The 14,307-nt window shown below is 39.0% G+C and overlaps 1 protein-coding gene across 1 annotated transcript in view; it reads left to right on the top strand.

Moving 5' to 3' along the window:
- LOC311301297 (uncharacterized protein) overlaps window positions 1–14,307 on the top strand; it is a 181,814-nt gene that overhangs the window by 143,066 nt on the left and 24,441 nt on the right. The window contains exon 2 of the mRNA XM_084426266.1: window positions 10,228–10,492. Within this exon, the coding sequence (XP_084282392.1) occupies window positions 10,228–10,492 (265 nt within the window). The remainder of the gene's footprint in view (window positions 1–10,227; window positions 10,493–14,307) is intronic.

Genomic DNA, 14,307 nt, shown 5'->3' with positions numbered 1-14,307 from the left:
ATATATTAAAATAGAAAGCAGCTGTTTTAAATTGGAATACTATTTTACAATATGACTGTTTTTGTTTGTATTTTTAATCAAATAAATGCAGCCTTGGTGAGCAGAAGAAACTTCTCTGTTATGTGCGCGCCACAGACTGCACGCACATCCGCTTAGAGTTCCGCCTTTTGCCTTCCGTCAATATTACGTTATTAGAAAAATATTTTTTTAGAGAATCGATTTTTTGACATTTGTGAATCGATTCAGAATCGTCCACGTCCGCATCGCGATGCATCTAAGAATCAATTTTTTCTCCCACCCCTAGATTTCATACAACAGGTTAATAAACAGTTACAATTAAGTCACTTACATTTTAGATGCAATGTTGACTGTTTTTGTTCTGTTTCAGCAGCGAAAATAGTTAAACAAAGATCACGGCAGAACCATCATGCATCACGTGTTTTCTCATAACTGAACGATTCAGCATTTTTAACGAATCGGTTAACTCAAAGATTGAATGATCAATCCATAAACATCTGTCTTAATCATGATCGACTCATTCGAACGAATCGTTTGAACGAATGAATCAATGACTCGCTTATTAAGATGGATGCCTGGCGACACCTAATGGCGGTTTAGTGTTGTTTAAAAGCATCATTCTTTCCCACATGTGTGTGATTTGTGTGTGCAACATTATCATTATTTTTCTTTCACTATTATATTAGCGATTTAAAAGCACCCACTCGTGTCACACGTCGATTAACCGGTGGGAAAATATCCTCAGACACATACCTAATAAATGTATATTTAAATACAATATTGGCCTACCTGGTAAAAAGTTTTATATACTATTTTGATGTCCTTTTGGACACAAGAGGGCAGTATAGCCCTATGTTTGCTTTTTTGTTGAACCAAATAGCACTAAATAGCCTGTTTTTAACTTTTTCATTCTTCTTGAATTGCAAAAACAGAATAAAATGGGTTTAGTTGTGATATTTGTATACTTTTATATAGAAATAAATGGTATATAATTACATTTTTAGAAGATTTTTAGTGTTTCCTTTTTGGACATTAATCCCTCGCCATAGCAAAACCGTTTGAGATATTTATTATCGATTCACAACTTAGCATATTTAATGTAGTTTCATCATGTTGAAAAAGTTTGGTACGAATAAAATAAATAGTTTAAGAGGAGTGGCTAAAAATTCAGAGGCTGATTTTGCAAAAAAATTCACATTCAGACCAAAATATCTGACTTCCTGATGGCCAGAGCTATTGAATATAAATTAGAAAGTTGTCCGGCTTGATGAGAACAATATAAAAACTATTTTTTCTTTACTGTAGTTAAAACTAACCCCCCCACTTTTGTCTAAAGCATGTTGAAAGTGACACACTTCCTGCTGCCAGTTGGTGGCGCTATAACTTTGACTCACAATAGCTACATCCATCTGATCGGCCTCTTACCACGAACACACTGCTGAAGTTTCATCAAGATCAGTTAATGTATGCAGAAGTTATTCCACTTCCGTGTTTCTCTTTTCTCGCCATAAATTCGATTCCTCGCCACAGCCAAACCGTTCGAGATATCAAAAATCCGTCCGCAATTTAGCATCCTCAAAGTCTTGACTACATGCACACCGAGTTTGGAGGGGACACGGTGAATTTTCTAGGAGGAGTACTTCGCATTCCACAGGAAGCGTTTTCCAAACAACCAATAATAGCCGACTTCCTGTTGGGCTGGCGTAAAACTTGACCGGGGGAAAGTTGTTCGGCTCGATGAGATCTATATGTGTACCGAGTTTCATATTAATTCATGCAAGCGTGTTTGATCTATGGACCAAGTTTTGGGACCCCGTTCAAGGGGGCGCTGTTGAGCCCCCCTGCCACGCCCGGGTACCAGCTTCAGCCTGTCCCTGATGGCAGGGGGTTCTGACTTGTGTGCAAAGTTTCAAGAGTTTTTGAGCACGTTAAGGACCCCAAAAGCCCCTGAAACCTTGATTAACAATATAAAAGCAATAGTCAAATTCCCCCCTCCCCTCTCACACACAGAGACACAGAGAGAGGGAGAGAAAATTCTTCAGAAAATCCACATTCAAACCAAAATATCTCTCTTCCTGTTGGTTGGAGGTAGTTAATGTCAATTAGAAAGTTGTCCGTCTTGATGAGAACAATACACATACCAAGTTTTGTTGCTGTTGATAAAACTAACCCCCCCCACTTATGACTAAAGGTGGCGCTACTGAGCCCCTCACCACGCCCGTTTCTGAAACTTTGCACATGTCTACTGGCTAATAAATGTGATGTGTCTGTCGAGTTTCATGCAATTTCAAGTATGTTAAGAGTCTCAAAAGCATCAAAAAAGAATATTAAAGTTTGAAGCGTTGCCATGGCAACATTATTAAAGATATCAAAAATCCTTTCACAGGTCTACATCTGCCGTGTGTTTACATTATACACATAAAGTTTGAAGCAAATTGGGTAAAAATAAGAGGGTGATTTTAAAGCATTTTGAAAGGGACACACTTACTGCTGCCAGTTGGTGGCGCTTTAACTTAGACTCACAGTAGTCACATCCATGTGATCGGCCTCTTACAACGAACACACTGCTGAAGTTTCATCAAGATCAGTTAATGTATGCAGAAGTTATAACACACTTCCTGTTTCCATTATTCGCCATAAATTCGTGTCCTCGCCACGGCCAAACCGTTCGAGATATCAAAAATCCGTCCGCAATTTAGCATCCTCAATGTCTTGACTTCATGCTGACTGAGTTTGGAGGCGATTGGATGAATTCCCTAGGAGGAGTACATTAAATTCCACAGCATGCGTTTCCAAACATCCCATAATAGCCAACTTCCTGTTGGGCTGGCGTAAAACTTAGAGCACGAAAGTTGTTCGGCCCGATGAGATCTATATGTGTTCCGAGTTTCATATTATTACATGCAAGTGTGTTTGATTTATGGACAAGTGTTCGGATTCCGTACCAGGGGGCGCTGTTGAGCCCCCCTGCCACGCCCGGGTACCAGCTTCAGCGCGGCCCTAATGGCCGCGGGTTCTGACATGCGTGCAAAGTTTCATGAGTTTTTGAGCACGTTAAAGGCCCCAAAAGCCCCCGAACCCTTGAAGAACAATAATAATAATAATAATAAATATAGCTGCGAGCAGCGATTGCGGGCCCAAGCCGGTGGCACCGCCACCCCGGTGCCTTTAGTTACCTAAAGGCACCGGGGATGGCGGTGCCACCGGCTTTGGCCCTCCATCGCTGCTCGCAGCTATATTTATATATATATATATATATATACACACACACACACACACACACATATATATATATATATATACTTATATATATATATATATATATATATATATATATATATATATATATATATAAATATAAGACAGAAAATTTTACTTGTCTTACCTTATTCTGATTTTATGATACACCCAAAATATTCCACAACAAATCCTTTAAATTTAATGTAAAAATAAAAACGAAAGTAAGCAGTGTTGGTCTCACGTAACCCTCTCATTAGAATCAAAATGTTTCAATATTTGCGATGTATTTGGATGCTAAACTATTCTTTATTATAGGCTTTGTACTTCACTCGTGTTCCAATATCGATGGAAAAAATCATCCTCTTCACACGCGCAAAAATGTTCTTGGAAACATCACAGTGGAGCTCTGCTTACTGTGAATGGTACAGATTGTACTACTGACTATTTAAACAGAGCAGTGTAATTCGTTTATGTTAGGTTGACTATTTTTATTATTATATTGTATTAGGGCTATAATGAACAGGCTGTGATGTCAAGATTGCAATTCTGGAATGTGTGTGTGTGTGTGACGCGGTTGCGGTTGAACAGTGGACACAAAAACATAAATAAAATGTTTTAGTTAATTCCTACATCCATAGGAATAAATTGAAAATGCTCGCTCTACTCCGCACCATTATCAATGTCTGTGCGGACGTCTGTATTTTACTAGTATATAGTATACTATAGTTAGCGATTTAAAAGCGCTCAGTGGTGTCACACGTCGATTAACCGGTGGGAAAATGTTATCACAGTCACATCCCTAATATATTTATATATAAATACAATAGGCCTGCCTGAAAGAGAATTTTACTTGCCCGACCAGAGTATAGCCTGATTAGAACGTCAATAACAAAAAAATAACTTGGGAATCACTAAAACGAGAGATTATTCTAATTTCATTACATTCATTTTAAGTTGCAATCATCAGTTAATAATAAATGTATTACTGATCAATGGTAACAGGGTTGCACTGCTGAGGCTCATGCTGCTTTTCCAGGAGAATTGTAAACAAATGAGCGCAGCACACAAAAAAGCAACCCAGTTAACAACATACTGACTATAAAAATGACAAATATGGAGTTTTTATATATTTTATAACATATGATAGAGTTAAGCAACCTCACTTGACGAGTAGGCAACTATTTCCTGAATACAATCACGATTGAAACTGTGACATTGATTTCATACAACAGGTTAATAAACAGTTACAATTAAGTCACTTACATTTTAGATGCAATATTGACTGTTTTTGTTCTGTTTCAGCAGCAAAAATAGTTAAACAAAGATCACAGCAACTTGTTTTCTCATTACTGAATGATTCAGCATTTTGAAACGAATCACTTGACTCAAAGATTCAATGGTCAATCCATAAACATCTGTCTCAATCATGAATGACTCAGTCATTGGAACGAATCATTTGAACGAATGAATCAATGACTCGCTCATTAAGATGGTCGCCTGGCGACACCTAATGGCGGTTTAGTGTTATGTTTAAAAGTATCATTCTTTCCAACGTGCACCATTATCAATGTCCGTGCGGACGTCCGTTTTTTTACTTTCACTTTTATATTAGCGATTTAAAAGCACCCACTCGTGTCACACGTCGATTAACCGGTGGGAAAATATCCTCAGACACATACCTAATAAATGTATATTTAAATACAATATTGGCCTACCTGGTAAAAAGTTTTATATACTATTTTGATGTCCTTTTGGACACAAGAGGGCAGTATAGCCCTATGTTTGCTTTTTTGTTGAACCAAATAGCACTAAATAGCCTGTTTTTAACTTTTTCATTCTTCTTGAATTGCAAAAACAGAATAAAATGGGTTTAGTTGTGATATTTGTATACTTTTATATAGAAATAAATGGTATATAATTACATTTTTAGAAGATTTTTAGTGTTTCCTTTTTGGACATTAATCCCTCGCCATAGCAAAACCGTTTGAGATATTTATTATCCATTCACAACTTAGCATATTTAATGTAGTTTCATCATGTTGAAAAAGTTTGGTACGAATAAAATAAATAGTTTAAGAGGAGTGGCTAAAAATTCAGAGGCTGATTTTGCAAAAAAAATCACATTCAGACCAAAATATCTGACTTCCTGATGGCCAGAGCTATTGAATGTAAACTAGAAAGTTGTCCGGCTTGATGAGAACAATATAAAAACTATTTTTTCTTTACTGTAGTTAAAACTAACCCCCCCACTTTTGTCTAAAGCATGTTGAAAGTGACACACTTCCTGCTGCCAGTTGGTGGCGCTATAACTTTGACTCACAATAGCTACATCCATCTGATCGGCCTCTTACCACGAACACACTGCTGAAGTTTCATCAAGATCAGTTAATGTATGCAGAAGTTATTCCACTTCCGTGTTTCTCTTTTCTCGCCATCAATTCGATTCCTCGCCACAGCCAAACCGTTCGAGATATCAAAAATCCGTCCGCAATTTAGCATCCTCAAAGTCTTGACTACATGCACACCGAGTTTGAAGGGGACACGGTGAATTTTCTAGGAGGAGTATTTCACATTCCACAGCAAGCGTTTTCCAAACAACCCATAATAGCCGACTTCCTGTTGGGCTGGCGTAAAACTTGACCGGGGTAAAGTTGTTCGGCCCGATGAGATCTATATGTGTACCGAGTTTCATATTAATTCATGCGAGCGTGTTTGATATATGGATCAAGTTTTAGAACCCCGTTCAAGGGGGCGCTGTTGAGCCCCCCAGCCACGCCCGGGTACCAGCTTCAGCCCGGCCCTGATGGCCGTGGGTTTTGACCTGTGTGCAAAGTTTCAAGAGTTTTTGAGCACGTTAAGGACCCCAAAAGCCCCTGAAACCTTGATTAACAATATAAAAGCAAGAGTCAAATCCCCCCCTCCCCTCACACACACAGAGACACAGAGAGAGGGAGAGAAAATTCTTCAGAAAATCCACATTCAAACCAAAATATCTCTCTTCCTGTTGGTCGGAGATGGTTAATGTCAATTAGAAAGTTGTCCGTCTTGATGAGAACAATACACATACCAAGTTTTGTTGCTGTTGATAAAACTAACCGCCCCATTTATGACTAAAGGTGGCGCTACTGAGCCCCTCACCACGCCCGTTTCTGAAACTTTGCACATGTCTACCGGCTAATAAATGTGATGTGTCTGTCGAGTTTCATCCAATTTCAAGTATGTTAAGAGTTTCAAAAGCATCTGAAAAGAATATTAAAGTTTGATGCGTTGCCACGGCAACAGTATTTAAGATATCAATAAACCTTTCACAGGTCTACATCTGCCGTGTGTCTACATTATACACATAAAGTTTGAAGCAAATCGGGTAAAAATAAGAGGGTGATTTCAAAGCATTTTGAAAGTGACACACTTCCTGCTGCCAGTTGGTGGCGCTATAACTTTGACTCACAATAGTCACATCAATGTGATCGGCCTCTGACCACGAACACACTGCTGAAGTTTTATCAAGATCAGTTAATGTATGCAGAAGTTATAACACACTTCCTGTTTATCTTTTCTCGCTATAAATTCGTTTCATCGCCACGGCCAAACCGTTCGAGATATCAAAAATCCGTCCGCAATTTAGCATCCTCAATGTCTTGACTTCATGCTGACCGAGTTTGGTGTGGATCGGATCAATTCCCTAGGAGGAGTACATTAAATTCCACAGCATGCGTTTTTCAAACAACCCATAATAGCTGACTTCCTGTTGGGCAGAGCTAATAACTTAGAGTGCGAAAGTTGTTCGGCCCGATGAGATCTATATGTGTACCGAGTTTCATACTAATACGTTCTTGTATGTGTCCAAGATTTAAGATTGTGTTCTAGGGGGCGCTGTTGAGCCCCCCTGCCACGCCCGGGTACCAGCTTCAGCCCGGCCCTAATGGCCGCGGGTTCTGACCTGCGTGCAAAGTTTCATGAGTTTTTGAGCACGTTAAAGGCCCCAAAAGCCCCCGAACCCTTGAAGAACAATAATAATAATAATAATAATCCTAACGAAAACAATAGGGCCTTCGCCCCTTCAGGGCTTGGGCCCTAATAATAATAATCCTAACGAAAACAATAGGGCCTTCGCCCTTTCAGGGCTTGGGCCCTAATAATCCTACCGAAAACAATAGGGCCTTCGCCCTTTCAGGGCTTGGGCCCTAATAATAATAATAATCCTAACGAAAACAATAGGGCCTTCGCCCCTTCAGGGCTTGGGCCCTAATAATAATCCTAACGAAAACAATAGGGCCTTCGCCCCTTCAGGGCTTGGGCCCTAATAATAATAATAATCCTAACGAAAACAATAGGGCCTTCGCCCTTTCAGGGCTTGGGCCCTAATAATCCTACCGGAAACAATAGGGCCTTCGCCCTTTCAGGGCTTGGGCCCTAATAATCCTACCGGAAACAATAGGGCCTTCGCCCTTTCAGGGCTTGGGCCCTAATAATCCTACCGAAAACAATAGGGCCTTCGCCCTTTCAGGGCTTGGGCCCTAATAATCCTACCGGAAACAATAGGGCCTTCGCCCTTTCAGGGCTTGGGCCCTAATAATCCTACCGAAAACAATAGGGCATTCGCCCTTTCAGGGCTTGGGCCCTAATAATCCTAACGAAAACAATAGGGCCTTCGCCCTTTGGGCTTGGGCCCTAATAATCCTACCGAAAACAATAGGGCTCTTCGCCCTTTCAGGGCTTGGGCCCTAATAATAATCCTAACGAAAACAATAGGGCCTTCGCCCTTTCAGGGCTTGGGCCCTAATAAACAATAATCCTAACGAAAACAATAGGGCCTTCGCCCTTTCAGGGCTTGGGCCCTAATAATCCTAACGAAAACAATAGGGCCTTCGCCCTTTGGGCTTGGGCCCTAATAATAATAATCCTACCGAAAACAATAGGGCCTTCGCCCTTTCAGGGCTTGGGCCCTAATAATCCTAACGAAAACAATAGGGCCTTCGCCCTTTGGGCTTGGGCCCTAATAATAATCCTACCGAAAACAATAGGGCCTTCGCCCTTTCAGGGCTTGGGCCCTAATAATAATAATAATAATAATAAATAATCCTACCGGAAACAATAGGGCCTTCGCCCTTTCAGGGCTTGGGCCCTAATAATAAACAATAATCCTACCGAAAACAATAGGGCCTTCGCCCTTTCAGGGCTTGGGCCCTAATAATAATAATCCTAACGAAAACAATAGGGCCTTCGCCCTTTCAGGGCTTGGGCCCTAATAATAAATAATCCTACCGGAAACAATAGGGCCTTCGCCCTTTCAGGGCTTGGGCCCTAATAAATAATCCTTAGAAGAACAATAGGGCTCTGCGCCCTTTCAGGGCTTGGGCCCTAATAATAATAATCCTAACGAAAACAATAGGGCCTTCGCCCTTTCAGGGCTTGGGCCCTAATAATAATAATAATAATAATGCATTTTATTTAATGGCGCCTTATCATAACACCCAAGGTCACCTCACAAGCAATATACAGGTCACTGCATAAGACAATACAGACAACAAACAAAAAAATGAAAAGAATTTTCATTTAATTGCATTTCATTGAAATCTAAGTTCTACCACTCAACCCCGAATTTACTAGAGAGCCCAGAAGTGGAGAGATAATCGCTCTTCATTCGTCTCATTCCTCAATAGAATAGTTTAATTGCACTTAATTTATTTTCACTGACTGCGAGATATGATGGTATTTTGGTGTATTTTTTGTTTGTTTGTTTGTTATTGCGCTGCTCCCCCGAGGAATAGGCTTAATATAGGCCTAAAATTGAATATTTAATATAAAATATAGGCCTCAGCTATATTGTTGTCGTCTCTATTTTTAACTTTTGATTCTATTTTCTGTGCTAAAAGTTTGTTCTATTCGGTTTAAAATTTACTATTACATATACATTTTTGCTTTCGTTAAATTTAACCAATTCTGTTGTAGCCTATAGGCATAGGCTATTTAATTTATTTTTTGTTCTAAAAGTTGTTTTATTCTGTTTTGTTTGTTTATATATATATATATATATTTTTATTTTTTTTTTACAATACATTGTGCTGTGTGTTTTTTTTTATTTTATTTTTTTTTATAAACAGATAGCCTACAAACAGAGATATAATAGTTCACTGTTCGTTCAAATAATAGTCTATGTTTGTATCGTTTGTTTAAACAACATTAACCAAATTTTCTTTCTTTATTTAATAATAAAATTGGCCTATTACTATAACATGCAGTTTCAACTACACCAAATATTAGGTTGTTTCATTATTGTAGGCTACAGCAAATGTCAATAGCTCTTTTTTTATTTTCCATGTTTGTTGTAGGCTTATTTGGAAATTACCATATAGTTGTAGTAGTTCATCCTTACTGTTAATTGACATTAGCCCCACTTACGTTTCAAAATGCGGCAATTGCAACCGCCAAGCTAGCTGCCGTAATAGGTCACCAAAGTCACCACGGCAAAAATAGGCATTCTGGTTGACTACCTACTGTATATGTAAATATGCATTACTTTAATTACAAGATAAGGCGATGTAGCTGTTGTGAAATAACTAATAAAGAATACCAGTCACAGCAGCAATCGTTCTCCCCTCCGTCATGTTTAATGTTTATGGCATGCCCAACTCGGGAACTTGGGTATCAAAATTATCACCGAGCTTCCCAGTGGTAAATATGACAAGAGAGGGCGTTGAAATCTGGAAACTCGTATTTACAAGTATTCCGACGTGAAGGCAGCAAAAATCCCTAGCTTACCACTCGTACTTGACTGACGGCATTTATGTGCATTCAACTGGTAAATGCGATGTTTTCTACATGACTTGAGCACACCATAAGAGAAAAAAAACGTGTACGGACTATAATTGTATCCTCACTTTAATAACAGTGTTACTAAGGTATATTAATGCTGATACAGTATATGGAAGAATATTCACAGATATGCATCTTTCTGTCCATATGCAGGTTTCTCTCTTGCAGGACCTTCTTCTAATCCCCGTAAACGTCAGGTGCGATTTTCAGCACGTCATGACATCCTGCTCCTACGTGAGGTGATAGCACAGAACCCCTTCACTTCTAAAGAGTCAGGCCGGATCTGGGCAAGGGTGGGTGAAATTATTACTGCTACCCTTCAGGACGAGAACTTTGAGGTGGATGGACGCAGATGCAGAGAGAGGACTATGCTACTACTCGATTATTATAAAAAACAGGACTTTGCCAGTTTGCGCAGGTTAGGAGAGGTCAACTTCACTTGTTTACCTGCCTTGAAGGTGCACTAAGTACTTTTTTATATTTGAAATAAGTGAATTGAAGAAAAACCCGACCCGAAACAGACCCGATAAAATTAGGCAGAGTCCGACGGCATTTTATTTCTGACATGGCATTGACGTGTCCACAGCCTGCAGCCCCGCATTCAGTCAGGAAAAATCATTGTGTCCTGCTGACTGATTTGGCTGCTGCTCCATTACTTTTATTTATTTATTTATTTATTTACTTATTTATTATTACTTAATATTATTGCCGGACCGATGAATACAAGTTATTTCTGAGTTTGGCTTTTAATTGGGACCAGTGGAAAAATAAATAAAAATGATAGCGTGATAAAAACTAAATTAGATGACTATAATACTACAGTAGTATAATACATAATAACATTAGTGAAACTATTAAAACAGAAGATATAATAAGGTTAAACAGAAAACTAGAGTATGAACTGTCACAAACGAAGCTAGGTAGCTTGTTAGCTTGAGAATTTGTTGACATAGCTTGAAACATCCGATGTAAAGCCTTTCTCCTTCTTACTAGAGGGTGTGAGAGATGCCACTTCTATTGACATCGCTCACCGTAATCAGTGGAAGATCTTGCCAGCAGTTATTCTAAAATCCATGCTGAAAGCGCCTGTTGAAACAATAGGAAAAAATGTGGAGCAACTCAGTCAAAATGCAGAAGCAATCGTGAGTAGAGTCCATTGCATGTAGAAGCGCAGATTCAGAAAGAACTTAGAAAAAGTGAGATAATAATGTTGTCATATAATAATGTTTTAAATAATAAAATTTTGTTAAATGCCCAATATAGTTATAAAGAATTCGGGTCTTCACAGGTCCAGTCGGTGCACATTTATTTTAAATTACCCGGAACCCGAGGCCACTAATATAGAATCTGACCCGTGTCCAAGGCACTTGTCGAAGTTTTGGACCCGAACCGGGTCGGGTCGGACTTCAGGATTTCGGATCCAAGTGGACCCTTGAAGACCTCAACTGCAAAGTACTGCCTAAGTAAAACAAATTTACAGCATAACCTTTGGTAATTATAGTGTACCTATAAAGTACGTACGTGTAAGTATAAGGGAACAAAGCTTAAAGTTTGGGGAACTAAAGGGGTAAAAACCAGGAAAATGAAATTATTGATACTGTAAAGTTACAGTATAAATAATTACATTTTCTCTGGTTTTTACCCCTTTAGTTTAGAGCTAAAGAGTACTTATTCTACTATTATGACAGGCAACAAAATTACGTTTGGGAGCAATTTAGCGTGAACTCTGCATACATTTTTGTAATAATAGTGTACCAATATATATAAGCTGTGTCCCAATTTGAAGGCTGCATCCTTCGAAGGATGCAGCCTATGTGTCCTTCGAAGGACGCACCATGTAGCCTTCGTAGGATTTCCTAATTGCACAGCCAGGTGTTCCCAATTACCGCTCCTGGTGCCAAGCAACGGTGCGAGAGGACAGCTGCCGTCCTGATAATTAATTTGATATAATTGAGTAAACAGCTATGGAGCCAGAATTGGCTATTGTCATTTTTATGTTTTACATTTTACTGGAGGACATGGTGAGGATGTTTCAGCCCTGGCGCTGCCGGGTCATGTATTTTTGGCTTAGCCAAGACCATGGCCAGCTAAATTAAGCTGATTTGCTGTCCCAATTCAGAGGCTGCATCCTGAATTGACCCTTCGCAGGGAGCTTGATTGACAGGCGATCTAACCAATCATAATCCGCCATTCGCCATTTTGTCCGACAAAGCAGTCAGGAGAGATAGCAGATTAACATGGGAGGATTTGAACTTGAAAAACGGAATGTACTGACGCCTTTCCGCGGTTTAAAACAACATTCCTTCTTATGTTCATTCATGTTTATTTGATGCTATAAATGAACTAGAAGGAAGAGATGATCGGTTCACGAGCAGCTTTAACTGATGCTCTACAGCGATCTGTCAGACACATTTAAGAGCCACAAAACGGTATGTATCGTTTAAATTTCTTTTAAAAAATGACCAAATTTGAAAGGTGAGACTTTGTTTAATATGTTTAATATCAAAAGTAACCGAAAAGTAACCTGGTCTGTCCTGTCTGTCAGCGTGTTGTCAGTCTCCTCTCTGCTCCACGATGTATTTTTCACTGCGTGAGAACATGGTGTGGCGTGAGAGCAGTGTAGCTTGTCGGACATAGCGACAGTAACTAAAGGGGGCGTGTCTTTGCGAAGGGTCAATTGGCGGATTACACTTTAAACTGTTCAAGTATTGGGTGTTAACTTACGTAAATAATGTAATGATATATGAAAAGATATATATATATATACAGGTGCTGGTCATAAAATTAGAATATCATCAAAAAGTTGATTTATTTCAAGAATTCAACTTAACAGGTGAAACTAATATATTATATAGACTCATTACATGCAAAGTGAGATATTTCAAGCCTTTATTTGTTATAATTTTGATGATTATGGCTTACAGCTTATGAAACCCACGAAATCAAAATCCCAGAAAAGTTGAATATTACATGAAATCACACAGTAATTACACAGTAATACCATGGTCATTGAACCAGGTTTTGGTTCTTTTGGCAGTGTGGGCAGGTGCAAATCCTGCTGGAAAAAAAGTCAGCATCTCCATAAAGCTTGTCTGCTGAAGGAAGCATGAAGTGCTCTGAAAATGTCCTGGTAGACGGCGGCGTTGAGTGGACAGCACAGTGGACCAACACCAGCCGATGACATGGCTCCCCAAACCAACACATACTGTGGAAACTTCACACTGGACTTCAAGCATCTTGGATTGTGTGCCTCTCCATTCTTCCTCCAGACTCTGGGACCTTGGTTTCCAAATGAGATGCAAAATTTGCTCTCATCAGAAAAGAGGACTTTGGTCCACTGTGCTTTATTAAATCCAGAGTCAACGCAGCCGTCTACCAGGACATTTTCAGAGTACTTCATGCTTCCTTCATTTTCCAGCAGGATTTGCACCTGCCCACACTGCCAAAAGAACCAAAACCTGGTTCAATGACCATGGTATTACTGTGTAATTACTGTGTGATGTAATATTCTAATTTTCTGGGATTTTGATTTTGTGGGTTTCATAAGCTGTAAGCCATAATCATCAAAATAATAACCAATAAAGGCTTGAAATATCTCACTTTGCATGTAATGAGTCTATATAATATATTAGTTTCACCTGTTAAGTTGAATTCTTGAAATAAATAAACTTTTTGATGATATTCTAATTTTATGACCAGCGCCTGTATATATATATATATATATATATATATATATATATATATTATTATTATATATATATATATATATATATTTTTTTTTTTTTTTTTCTTCAAAGGTTCAAATGTTCACTTACATCTTACCTTGATGCGATTTTGTAGGCTAGTGTATTCTTTTTATTATGTACACAAATGGACCATGGTGAACATACAGGTTTTCAACCCTGTTTGAATATAAAAAAGTCCAGTGCAAACGTTACTCCCGCTCATCATCAGCAGCTGTCACAGTTGCCAGGCGACAAGAATAATTCCTCCGTAGGCTAGACCGGTCCAAGCGCTTCAGATGCGCCCAATACTTTTTTTCACAGGACAGCAACACTACAAAATTATGTTCTTTTACAATATGATGCATTGTTCTCTTACGAGATGTTCTCTCGTATTGCGTAAGTTGCTTACGCTACGGGTAAAGTCATCTTTTCTCGAGATATGAAGCCAAAAAATTATCCTTAATTTTTATAATCTTGTCAACGCAGTGCAGCAGCAGGCAGACCTAGA

The sequence above is a fragment of the Rutilus rutilus genome (genome assembly GCF_951802725.1).
Source record: "Rutilus rutilus genome assembly, chromosome: 12".
NCBI classification, from domain to species: Eukaryota; Metazoa; Chordata; class Actinopteri; order Cypriniformes; family Leuciscidae; genus Rutilus; species Rutilus rutilus.
The sequence above is the reverse complement of the archived record's forward strand: the minus strand, read 5'-3'. Positions and strand labels throughout refer to the sequence as shown.